The sequence below is a fragment of the Pteropus medius genome, unplaced genomic scaffold (genome assembly GCF_902729225.1).
Source record: "Pteropus medius unplaced genomic scaffold, Ma_sr-lr_union100, whole genome shotgun sequence".
Taxonomy (NCBI): Eukaryota; Metazoa; Chordata; class Mammalia; order Chiroptera; family Pteropodidae; genus Pteropus; species Pteropus medius.
In genome coordinates this window covers 13,826,679-13,839,766 of record NW_024352784.1, presented here as the reverse complement: position 1 = coordinate 13,839,766, position 13,088 = coordinate 13,826,679, and the positions used below count along the sequence as shown (strand labels likewise).

General features: G+C 46.1%; 1 protein-coding gene and 1 pseudogene across 2 annotated transcripts in view; one reads left to right on the top strand and one right to left on the bottom strand.

Moving 5' to 3' along the window:
• Positions 1–13,088, top strand: part of ME3 (malic enzyme 3) — a 172,036-nt gene that overhangs the window by 78,215 nt on the left and 80,733 nt on the right. For both annotated transcript variants that reach the window (XM_039848267.1, XM_039848268.1), the window contains exon 4: positions 2,024–2,173. In XM_039848267.1, coding sequence (XP_039704201.1) covers positions 2,024–2,173 — 150 coding nt within the window. The remainder of the gene's footprint in view (positions 1–2,023; positions 2,174–13,088) is intronic.
• On the bottom strand, positions 384–502 carry LOC120590710 (uncharacterized; annotated as a pseudogene).

The window sequence follows — 13,088 nt, the reverse complement described above, 5'->3', positions numbered from 1 at the left end:
GTAATGGATTAGGAAGCCCCTCCCTAATCCCCCCTACTCCTGAAGCACTAAACTCTGTGGATGTTACTCACAGAAACTCCAAGGCCATACTGCAGCCAAATATTCTCTTCATTTGTTTATCCCACGCAGACTGGGTAGTCACGTCACCCTGAAGAGCAAACCAGAAAATACACAATTCAACTAACAATAGGAGACATGCCCTAACTTTGAACAATCTGAACCTCCTTCTTTTGTTAAAATTACAAAGAACCGAAGTCCAAGGTGAAATCCTCTTTTCTTTCTTTCTTTCTTTTTTTTTTCAGGCGAGGCAACCCTTGGTTTATCTCACAGATTGCAATGACCTTGTCAGTTTACAATCCCTTATTACTTTTTTTTTTTTTTTTTACCTACTGCACCTGGTCTTCCTAGGTGGTCTCCCATCCAAGTACTAACCAGGCTCGACCCTGCTTAGCTTCCGAGATCAGATAGGATCGGGCTTGTTCAGGGTGGCATGGCCATAGACAATCTTCTTTCCTAAAGATATTAAACTCTAAAAATTAGAGTCAGAAATCCTTCCCTCACCAGTTCTTTCCAGCTAGGTGGACATCATTCATATACCAGAGAAAACATGCTGGGTGGCGGGCAAGAGATGTGCCTGACCCTGGGAGCTCCAGAGGGCTTGCTGCTGATGCTCTGTTGACTACTGTGACCTCCGTGTCCCCAGGGGTCTTTCATTTCAGCAGGTGCTTGGGGAATTGCTAAGGAGGCCCCTTAGCTTTTTTGGGATAAGGGCAGTGGTGTGCTGGTAAATATTTAATAACTGGTTCTAGGGAGGGGTGGAAGGAGCCCTGATTTTTAGTATTTGACAGTATCCATGGTGTAATTATTCCCAATGTGACCAGTTTCGAGTTACCAACTTGACATCACTGAATGGGGAATTGGGAAGAGATGTGTACAAATGACTACTGGGTAAGGAATTCTTACACTAGTAATGAGTTGAGATTTTGGCTATTCTAAGCATAAACCCTCCTTTCCTAAAGACGCCTTCTAAAACACAGTTTTTCATTCTGGACCAGTGCCTGTGGTGTTAAGAAGAGGCTGAGGCCCCTGGAAGCCACAACTTTCCCAAAGTTACACAGCTAGTAAACAGCAGAGCTGGGGTTCAAACCCAGGACCCTGACACCACGCCCAGGGGTCGTCCCCCTATCGGAGTTTCTCTCTCACATAATTCCATGCCAGGACCCCAAGTGCCTCCATATTCTCTCCCAAACTATGGGCCAGAAAGGCTGTGATATCAGCAGTCACTTACACTTCATTGTGAACTTCAAGCCCTGGGTTTTTGTCCTTCCAGAGATTTTTGCATTTTTAAGAGTGTGAATGAAAGGCTCTTTTCCTGGCTTAGTGATTTCAGGCTTCAGAGAATAGGCAAGAGAGATCTGAGAGGATATGCCTCCTGAGATCTCTTGGTACTCAGCCACTTGTGAATTCTACTTGTGACAAGAACCAGCCCTGTGTGGCAGGAAAGGCCAGTTCAAGCATCACTGGTGAGCCCAGATTTTTCCTTGACCCTACTCCACCCTCAGAATGTTGCCATTCTGTTTCATTCATTAATGTCCACATAATGATAACGTAACTAACCATCTTGCACAGTAGTTGAGAGCACAGATCCTGGAGTCAGATTGCTTAGATTCAAATCCCTACTCTGCCACCTTGGATGAGTTATTTCATTTATCTGTGCCTTGGCATCCTTTGTCTCTCAAACAGCAAAAATTATGGTACCTACTCACAAGTCGTTGCGAGTTTTAAATGAATTCATGTAAAATACTGAAAACGGGACCTACACCTGACAAGCACCACGAGGCAGGTAATATTCTCCACGTTTCATAGATGATGAAACCCAGGCTTAGGGGAGATGGGCGATTGGTCTGTGAATGTGCCATTGTGAGTAGCTGAGTGGGACCTCTGAGTCTTTGCTTCAGTGGTCTCCCCAGCTGCTACATACGCTGCTCATGTAAACAGCTTGGTTCTTATCTCCCTTTCCAAGGTACATCATTCTCATGACACTCCAAGATCGGAATGAGAAGCTCTTCTACCGAGTGCTGACATCAGACGTGGAGAAATTCATGCCCATCGTGTACACGCCCACTGTGGGACTGGCCTGTCAGCACTACGGCTTGACCTTCCGCAGGCCCCGGTGAGCCATCTGGGGGCCTGGGCTCAGGGAGGGTGTGTTTCATAGGGGGGAATCAATTCCTTCTGCTGGCCTTGAGTATTGGGACTCTGGAGGCTAAGTCCTGATTGGGCCAGATGCCCAGCAATACATTTGGTTGTAAGCATTTGCTCGGAAAATGACCCAGTAAGTGGAGACGTGAGCTGAGAGAGTATCTAGCAAGAGGATAGCAGAGCTTCTCCACCCCCCATGCCCCCCTCCCGTGATAAATGCCCAGTGTGTTGTCAGACGGGGCCCGAGAGGCACTTCAGAGTGTTTGTCTCTCGTTATCTACCTAACACCTCTCCCGCCACTGCTGCTTTTCTGGTCAATGAATAATGGAGTGTTGGATAGCAAAAACTGAATTCTTTTGCTGACTCAAAGAACTAGTATTCCTTCCTTTTGGCTTGACTCAGATTCCACTAAAAATGTCATTTCATTAGACAAAAACTTGACATTACATTTTCTTTCAGAGCCAAAGAATTTGGGGGCTGTTTTCCAAAGAGATCACTTGGTTTTATTCATGATGAGTTCAGAATATATTTTTTAAAAAAATAAAAAGGGGAAAAATGGGACAATTTTGAAAAGGTTTTCAGTGTAAGGTGCCTGGTAATTATCAATACATAATTCTAGCACTAATGATACAAGAGCTGCCTGGGTTTATTACATGTAATGGAACATTGTTTTAGTCTGTGTTAGAATATGTAAATATATAGTACAGTATGCACAGATGTAGAGTATACGTTTATAGAGAATTTATAAATCTGTGTTTATTAATCATGTGCTATATGAGGAACATGTAACCATGGATCTAGGACATCTTTTGTTAATTTGGAAAAACAATCCTCCAGTTCTGAAGCCAACATTCAGGATGAGCAGTGCAGGCTGAGCTCTGGCATCCTCAATGCCAGTTCTCGTCCTTTCCTGGTCCCACTGTCACCATTGGCAGAGGGCATCATATCTTGATGGGGGTGTCCAACTGTTGAAGCAGACACATCCTCATCACTCAGAACAGCCGTGCTTCTACAATCCTATGTAGAATGGGGTCACTGCACCGGGGCCTGCAGCAGTTCTGGTCTTCAACCTGCCTCTTTCAATAGGAAAGAGACTTGTGTTCTTATTCGCATCCCTGAACCAATACTGGCAGAGACATTGGAAGCCAATGGTACATTTCTGAAGGATGCAGGACCCTATTTACCTCCCAGTTCCCACTCAGAAACAATCCTTCTGGGTCCTCCCTCCTGGACAGTGCAGGTCAGCTCATGTCATTCCCTCCTCTGAGATCATCAGTAGCCCCCTAGGGCTTCAAGAAACATGTCCAACACTTGTGGCAAAACTAAGCCTCTCACAGCCCAGCTCATTTTCAGAAATTTCATGTTCTAGCTACACTGATCTATTCTACATGCCCAAGGACACCAGGTGTTCTCCTCCTCTGTGCCTTTGCATATGTGGTCTCCTCTGCCTCAAACTCCTGCATTCTCTCCTGTCCTCATTCTCTGCCCATCGAAGTTCAAGTTATCCTTCAAGGCCTACCCCAAGAGTCAGCTTCTCTGTGGAGCCCTGCCTGTTCCCCTCATTCCCTTCTCAGCCTCCATAATCCGTTACACATTCTTCTAGTCCATAGTTTCATATTTTGTGCTTTATGTTTTTCGTTATTTGTGTATCGGTCTCCTTTACTAGAACACAAGTTTCTTAGGCGGGCAGGAAACATGTCAGATCCCTTTGTGTATTCAAGACCAGTGCGTAGCAAGTAATTAATTGACCCTCAGATGGAAAAGTAGTGGTGTGCTGACTGGGAGGAACTCGGTTCTTATGGTCAGACCTGAGCTTTAGTCTCATTGACCTTGAGCAAGTTTCTTATTCTCTCTCAGCCTTAATTTCCATACTTATGAAATGGAGGTAATGAACCACCTACCTCAAATAATCATTGTGAGGGTAAGATGGGATTGTGGATAAATGTTGGTGTCTGTTTTCCTCCAGTAACTGTTATAGAAGTAAGGAAGGGATTGATAAATGTAGAGTTATACCTCTGCACTTTTAAATTTTTACAAAGAAAATCAAGTCATTAATCACATAATGAATAACATGTTTAACTATATGATTTGGCACTTCCAGAACCCGATGTTTCCTGAAAAGGTCCTTTAGCCTGTATGGCATGGTTCACTGCCTCCACTGGCTTGCAGCTGAGATCTGTGACACTGTGAGGCCATCCCACTGCCGGGCTGTGTGGGAGCCCTCTCCCACATACTCTATGGACCAGATTGTGGATTCTGTTGTTGGTTCCAGATAAACTAGTATCATGGTCAGGACCCAGCATATGCAATAGGCGCATGAAGGTAGAATTTGCCTTCAGAGCTCATTCCAAAATCCAGAGAACACACAAGACTGACTTTGAATTAACGAATATTTATGGAGCAACTACTAGGTACCAAGCATCATGCAGACACTGTCAAGTTACCCCAAAGAACAAAGTATAGTTCTTGACCTCAAGCAATTTGTCAGCAGAATGAGGGGGCAGACAGTAATAATACCAGTTAAATATAATGAAAGTTACAAAGAAATAGATTTAATAGCCACCAAGAGATATAGGAATATAAGAAAAAGGAAATTTTATCTTCCCTGTTGGCAGCAGGAATGCTTCACAGAAGAGGTGACATTTGAACTGGTCCTTGAAGATTGAATAGGAATTCCATAGGTAGAGAAGGGAATGGCCATTCCAGAGAAGAGCTTGGTTTTATGGGCTGTGTAGACACTGGGGTGGTCAGCTCACTTGGGTTTCTCCCCATCTCCTATGCTCGGCAAGGAGGGCCAGCGGAGGGAAGCTAGGTCTCCACATCCATTGGCTTATAATGGAGAGTCTTCTAATGTCCTGGAAGGTTAGTCTGGTAACAGTATCTCCATTTCACGGATGAGGAAATTGAGGGGGCCAGAGGAGAGGAGCTTGTCCGAGATCACAATTGGCAAGCAATTGAAGTCGGAATTCTGACTGTGGGAGTCCGGGAAAGCCACACCAAAGAGGTGACATTTGAGCTGTGCCATGAAAGATGAATGCAAAGAATTGAGACAAAAATGTATTTTTCTACAGAGACTCAAGCATACCGACCTCCCTTTTGCTAGAATGTATGGCCTTTGGGACCTCGTGGTGGGTGAAACAGGAGAGTAGAGGGGCTGGGCAGGAGAACTGGCCATTGATTCTGCCCAACGAGGAGGAAGTGCCTAGTCTCCTTCCCACTACTCAGGGGAGCCTTTTCAGACTCAGGTCCAGGCCCCACAGGTGGTTCTCTAGTGGATCAGAGATGGAAAGGGCCATGGCAGCAGAATGGGGGTCCATGTGGGTGGAGATGCAGCCTTGCCAACCACTTGAGCCCAGAGTATCAGGTCAGCCCTGAGTGGGTGTAGAGAGGGTGCTGCAGAGGCTGGGCACATAGCATGGAAAACAGGTGTCCAATGGTTCTAGCAGGGAACCCACGGCTGAACTGGAATGAGAAGAAAAGCATACTCATAACTGCTAGCTAAAGGCCAGGTACTATCCTAAAATCTTTACATATATTAACTCATAATTATCACAACCCCTATAAGGGGTAGATACTTTTACCATCCCATTTGTACAGACAAAACTGAGGCACAGAGAAATAACTTGCCCAAAGTCACAGAGCTCATAAGCTGCAAAGCCAGGACTCAGACCCATGCAGTCTGAACCACAGTGTGGACAGGTAACCACCATACTGTGCTGCCTCCTTTAGTTTGGGACTGTGCACATTTGGTGGGTATTCAGGGCGGGATGTCCTTGCATCTCCAGGAATGTTTGATTGTCCGGCGGTCTAAGGTGGGGATTGCTAGATACCATTTTCAATGCTTCTCCCAGAGGGAAGGAAGGATGCAGCCAGATTGTGGGCCCATGGCTGGGTGGGGCTGAGGCAGGCTCAGGCAAATGGAACCGTTGTCTTGGATTCGTCATTCACACTCTCGGTAGAGATTTCCCGTGTATGTTTTGCACAAACCTCTCTTCAGATGATTACCCAATTAAGTTATTTGACATGTGACATTTTGAGCCTTTGCTCCAGGTTTCCATTTGGCTGCTTTCCAAGTGTCGAGTCCACACCTGCCTTGCTCCTGAGGGAAATAAGAGTTTGGGCTCCACCCCAGCCCTGAGCTTCATCCGAGGCCTGGCTGGGAAGGCTTTGTGGATTATCATCTGAAGGGAGGACAGCTCTGAGGCCAAGAGGGAGAGTGCCAGCTCCTTCTCAGTTTCTGAAATGATAAACATTCCTGCCAGGTTCCAGGAACAATGGAGTTCTCTGTGAAAGGGCCTGCTACCGCCCCCCACCCCAAAGCTAATTAGGTCCAGCTGGTGCAAAAATGGAACCTCCAACACGCCTGGGGCTCCATCACCTCACAACCTGGCAGAAGATACCAGAGTTTCTCAGGGGCACCTGAGTATCTCTGGGCAGAGGAGGCTCAGCAGAAGGTCCTGGGCTCTGTAGAGCCCCCTCTGCCCCTTCCTGCCTCCTCAGCACACTCTCCACATGTGCCTTCATGGGCCACGGCTGCTGTCTAGTCTGGCTTAAAAGAATGCCCCCTGAAGATCATTAGTGTGTGATTTGGAGCAGGTGAAAGCCAGAGGTGTGGCAAGCTGAGAAGCCAGGACAGAACACAACTAAAGAGGGGCTATGAGGAAAAAGTCAGTATGATGTAGTTTGCTGTCCACTATAAACGAATACTCTCCCCACCCCAGGCCACCTTTCTGTTGACCAGCCCTGTCTTCACCATCCTTATCCTCTTGGGTTCCGAGTGACCTCTTGGGTACCTGTAGAACTAACATTTCCCAGCCTCCATGGAGCCCAACCTGCATGGGTGATGAGGGCTGGGTCATGGATAGACACACACGAGGGCAGAATGCCATGGTGGGCAGAACACTGGGGCTAAAGTCCAGAGGGAGTGAGCCGGCTTCCTAAATGCTTCCTAAATGTCCGTGGAAGGAGCACAGACTTGGAAGCCTGGTAGTCTTGGCCTTGAATCCCAGCTCCTGATGACTTTTGACAATTTTTTGAGCACTCACTCAGTCTCATCATGTACAATGGGACTAAGGCCCATTCACATGGCTGCTTATAATGATTCATGAGATTCCACATGAAAGGGGCCTGGGCCTCGTGGGTGCTCAGCAACTGTGATCCTCTTGACCTGCCATCCCCAAGATCTGCCATCTGACTCAATCACCCCACCCAAGAGCCTAAACTATAAACCGACAGGGCATTTCAGGCTTCTGAAATGCCACCAGACCTTAAATGATCAGTACTTGTGCTTAACTAGCAAATCTTTTAGCAGGTACATGTGAGGACTTAGAGGATGTGATGAGTTAGAAAGGCGAGAGGAAGACATGGGACTTGGTTTCACTAGTCAGAGGCTCTGTGGAAGATCTTGAAGACATATTTGGATCTGGACAAAGCCAGCAGCCCTTGACCCTGAGCCAGGCTGCTGTCTCTCTTACCTGTAGACAGGTGGGTTTCTACGCACAAGATATTAACAGATAACATTTATTGGACACTTATGATGCTCCTGGCAGGCCCTAGGCTACCTATTTCGCATACTTTATCTCTGAGCCCTACAACAACCTCACAGGTGTTTATTACTTTACCAAGATGAAAACTAGGTTAACTTACTTAAGATATTGCAGCTGACCCAGAGCCAATTCCCTGTGTTTTTACTGCATTCACAGTCCACCTTCTTGTGACCCTGGTAACTATGACACCTCAGAATAAACACTTGCATTCTTGCCTTCACGTAAACTCCCTTGTGTGACCTGTCTGCACACATAAGGAGGGCACATGCACATGCGCACACATACACACACACACACGCACACACGCACACGAGGGCAGAATGCCATGGTGGGCAGAACACTGGGGCTAAAGTCCAGAGGGAGCGAGCCAGCTCCCCCATTAATAGCCACGTGACCTTGGAGCCTGGCCACCCCACCTCCCCAAGCCTGGATCACAGGAACTGACCACCTGATGGAGTTGTTGTGAAGGTCAGATGAGCTAAATGTGTGTGAATGTGCTTCATCAGTTGTAAAGTCCCTCATGAGCTTAAAGGGGGTATTTTTTTATCTCTTCTTCTCCCTCACCCGCACTTCCATAAAAGGGTATGGTTAGGGCTCACACTCACCTCCTTGGGGTTTGCAACTTCCCACTCACTATATCTGGTGAGCCCTTGCCTTGTTCTTTTTATGCAGGGACCTTTTTATCTTCAACCGCCTTCATCACTACCACCTTCACCCAAATCAGCACACAGATGGGCCCCTGGGGCACGTGCCTCTGCTTCCATATAGCCATTTCTAGCCATATATAGGATGAATGTGTGCCAACACTTTGACCAAAGTCATTCTGGAACACGAAGACAACCTTGTCTCAGCAAATATTAGAAGGCCTCTCACACCCAGGGCATAGCCTTCGAGCACATCGCAGTCTGGACTCCAACCCAATGGTCAGCCCATTGGGAACACAAATTCTCTCTCTCTCTCTCTCTCTCTCTCTCTCTCTCTCTCTCTCTCTCTCAGCATAACTGGGAGGCAAGCAGAAAGCAAGGATTAGCCTCACCAGACTAGCCACCCTCTCCCCATCCGCAGGGCACCAAAGCACTGACTCTTTTGGCAGAGTCAGCACCACATCCAATTATGCCCAGATTCCCTGCCAAACTGTTCCAGCTGTGCTGCTGGAAAGGCTCCCTGGAGCAGAGCAAGCACAAGATCTGCAGCTGGGTCTGCTTAGCTTCTCATCTGGCCCTTTAAGTCCTCCAGCCTTGGTGTTATGGGCAGAGCACTGGAGTAGGAATCAGGAGACCTGGGTTCTAGCCTTTGCCACCCCCTTTCTGACTATGACTCCGTAAGCAAGTCACTTAGCTCCTTAATCTCTAGTAACAGTAATAGGGTAGAATTGCAGGCTTCTGTGATCTCTTCTAGCTCTAACCATTTATGATTAATAACTCAAACTCTATAACCAAGTTAGAAATGACATCTTTAAGTGAGCCACAGTCACATTAGGTAGCTGAACCTAAGTTTCCCCACTTGTAAAATTAGGAGGGTCAAGTTTGAGCAGTGGTTCTCCATCCAGTTATGCATTAAAAGCACTTGGGGAGCTTTAAATCAGAATTCCTGAGATGGGATCCAGGAAGCCTTAGTTTTCAAAAGTTCCTCAGGGCAACCAACACTGAAAACCACAGAGCTGAGTGATCTCTGAAATGCCTTGCAGACGTGGATCATCTATGACTTTTAGAGAGTAGATAACCTGCAGTCCATATTTTCCAGGCCACCCCAGCCTGAAGAGTAGGGTTATGGTAAAATAATAGAACCTCCATCTTTAACTCAGCCCTCAGCAAGCCAAACTATTGAACCCCACTGCCAAGTTCCCTCATGTCTCATTCACAGGGTTAGTGAAGGAGGATGTGGTGAGAAGGAGTCACATGTGTGCTTTCCTCCTCCCTTCCCCAATTTCCTCCTGACCAAAGGTGACCAATCGTTTGGGTGAGCATGTGACTTGTACGGCCTGGCTCAAAAGATGAGCTAGGCCAGTTGGAGTTCTTTTCAGGAATGTGAGCTAAGACATGGGGAAAGCTATGGGGGAAGAATTTTCCAGTTAGGAAGGGAAACTAAGGCAAAAAAAAAAAAGAAGTGCAATGGTTGAAACTTTGGAGTCAGGTCAGGAGACCAAAGGCAAATGCCAGCAATGAAGGAACAGAAGGCAAAAAGGAAGGACCAGATCTGTGCAGAAAGAACAGGACAGATGGGAGAGAAGGAGGTAAAAACAGGCAGAGACGCGACAGCCCCTGAGCTGCCTCAGTTCAGAGTAGGATTCCACTCCACTTCCTGTTCACAAATTCACAATAAGCTCTCTTTCTTCACAGGTAACTTAAGTGAACTTCAGCCTTAGGTAAGCAAGAAGAGCCAAACTGAAAAAGGGTTGTGAAATTAGATGGATCTGATTAGTGTTCTGCTTCCGTTGTTGATTGGGTGGGTGGGGCTAACATTAAAGCAGGGCGTCTCACTTTAGCATGCATGAAAATTACCCGAAGGGCTTGTTAAAACACAGATTCGGCAAGTCTGAGATGGGGCCGGAGAATTGACCTATCCAACAAGTTCCCCCTAATGCTGATGCTGCTGGTGCACAAACCACACTTTAAAACCACTGAATTAAAAGATGGTGAAAAGTTGCTCACTGAGAAATGAATAGAGCCCATGTGAAGGAGGATGAAGGAGTAGGTTCTTTCAGGCCCCACTGTGCATTAAGTTGAAAGGTCTGGGAATCATGAGATAGAGTTTCTGGTCCCAGTTTTAGCAATGTGACCCTCAATCAATCCCTCCCCCTTGCTGGGCCTCAATTTCTTCATCTATAAAATGAGAGGATTTTACTAGTTAATCTCAGGGGCTATAATTTTTGAACAGATTAAAACGCTGTGCTATAAATTTGTCTCTAAGGTTTCTGACATTTAAGGGGAGGCGGGGATGCAGAAGTAGATGAAAACACATACTTTTCATTTTCTGCCAAGAGAAAGCTTGTAGGCTTATCTGCAGAAGTGACACTTTTTGCTGAGATTTCTGACTCACACGTGGGCACCTTCCCAGGCAAACCAGCTGGGTAGCTCAGGGTCTGTCAAGGATTGTTCAGTGCCATGGCTTGGGAATTGATACTGGAATAGATCTATGGAAGGTGACACAAGGAGTCCTTCCAACGTGTGAGGTTGTTGGGCTATTTGACACGAATATCACAATGTCACGTGGAGTAAGTTAAATTGTATCTGGATCCTACATCACTGAAATACTTTGGAACGGAGAGCTGGAGGAGAGAGGGATCATTTATTTTTGTGTCTGAATCACATGAGTTTCCATCACTGAAGGGATTGATTTATTCTTTTTTAGAGGAAGTTTTGAGATTTACATCCAAAAAGTGAATGACTGTTTTTCATTGCATGTGGCCTGCTTCAGACTTTAGCATTCAGAAGGAGCAGCTTGCTGTGTGGGGAGGATAGAGGACACCCCTCAGCCATTTATGAGTTTGCAGACAAAGAGCGAAGGTGGAAATGGTTGAGCTGCCACACACAGATACAAAGATTATATTTTCCTGCTCAAGCTAGAAGCAGGTGAACTTTATTAACTAGAACAGGATTCTGGGTTTGACTTCCTTTGGCCAAAGGCAGATTTCTCTGGCAATTTAAACAAACTGCTTTTTATTTCTTTTTCTATCTGACTCTATCCTTTTCCTCCTTTGTCCCTGGCAAACCCAGCCGTGGCGATTAAAGGAATAGGCGTGGGGGAATTTTTTTTACTAAGAAGGAAATACATACATACGGGCAGGAGTTGAGTAGACATTTTTGCAAATAACCTTCATCTCCCATTAACCTATAAAATGCACCAAAGCTTGTGTGTGTTTGCTCATACTAAGCTTAGTCCAGAAAGAGTGGCTTCTTAAGAGATGCTGCAAACAATGCAAGTGTTTTGAAAGGTTTGGACGAGTAAAGGATCATAGCTGTAGTATTTCTTGAAGGAAAGCTAGGACCACCCTGCCAGAAAAGACGTCCACCACTAGCTGGCCATCCCCTAAATTCCATTATCCATTCGGGGCCCTGAAGGGTGCAGACACAGGGTGCTGAGAAAGAGGAGTCTGCAGTACATGGTCACTAGTTGGATGTGAAGGTGAAAGTGAGAGGACGAATTGTCAGTGTCATGGTGTAGTGACACTTGTGGAAAATCGAGCTTGGACTCCAGAAATGGAACAGTGAACTAGAGTAAAACAATTAGTACCACCACTTCCTGTCACTAAGTGGCCAGTACCCTGATAGTCATGTTACCTTTATGATCTTTAAGTCTCACAACAGCCCTGACAAATCAGAATGTATTATTGCCCCCATGTCACAGAGGAGCTATTCAGAGGTGATGGGAGACTTGACTAGAGCTATATGTTAAAATATGGCAGGATTCAAACATGAGTCTGTCCAAGGCCTCTCCCTCTAGTGCTAAATTGCTGAAACTCAGCATCACTTCTGAATCATGTGTCTACAAATATTCCCCTGTAAAACCACCACAACAAAGCAAATGTGTTCCTTAGACAATGAAATTAACCACAGATATCAGCAGGAGTCCCATGTGCATCAGCCTCAGCTGGAGTCCCTTGCAGGGAGTGAAATGGGGCTGTGAACTGTAGTGCCACCACATCAAGATGCCCAGTTAAAGAGTCCCAGGAAGAGAGCCAGGGCTTGCACCTTGGCAGGCCCTTCACACCTGCACAGGCAGAGCCTTTTGGGCATGTGACGAGGGTATGCCAAGCACTTCATGGCTTCTGCTCCCATGATATGCCCTTGATTTGGTGTCCAGATAGTTAATGTCCTACAGTTTTAAAAACATTTCCATAGGCAACGCAGATGTTATTTGTGTACCCCCCACGGCCCACTACCCAAAACTTCCAGATAACTCCCTATGCTGGATTCCAAGACAGGCTGAGGTATTTGCCTCCTAAGAGGACTCTGAAAACAGAGTCACAGGCCTCTTATGTGGGATTCTGTCTGTGAAGAGATAGAATTAATTGGCTCTTAAGAGATCTTCATTTCTGTAGCTTTGCTGCCTCCCTTTGCAACATACATACAATGACAGGATCAACCAGCTCAAACTGAGGCCACAATGGGACCTGCCACCCTTCCTTGCAGGAGTACAGTCAGTGGAAATGGTAAGATTAGAACTCAGGTCTCCTGCCTCTTTACTCACACAGAGCAGAGAGATAGGTGTTCCCCTGCTATTTTAATCAAATTTAATTCATAATTATTACTTATATTCACTTTGCACTTTGAAGTTTTAGAGTGAATTCAAATATAATCTTGCCAACTGCTTTGTGAAACAGGGGGCAGTCCCCTTCAC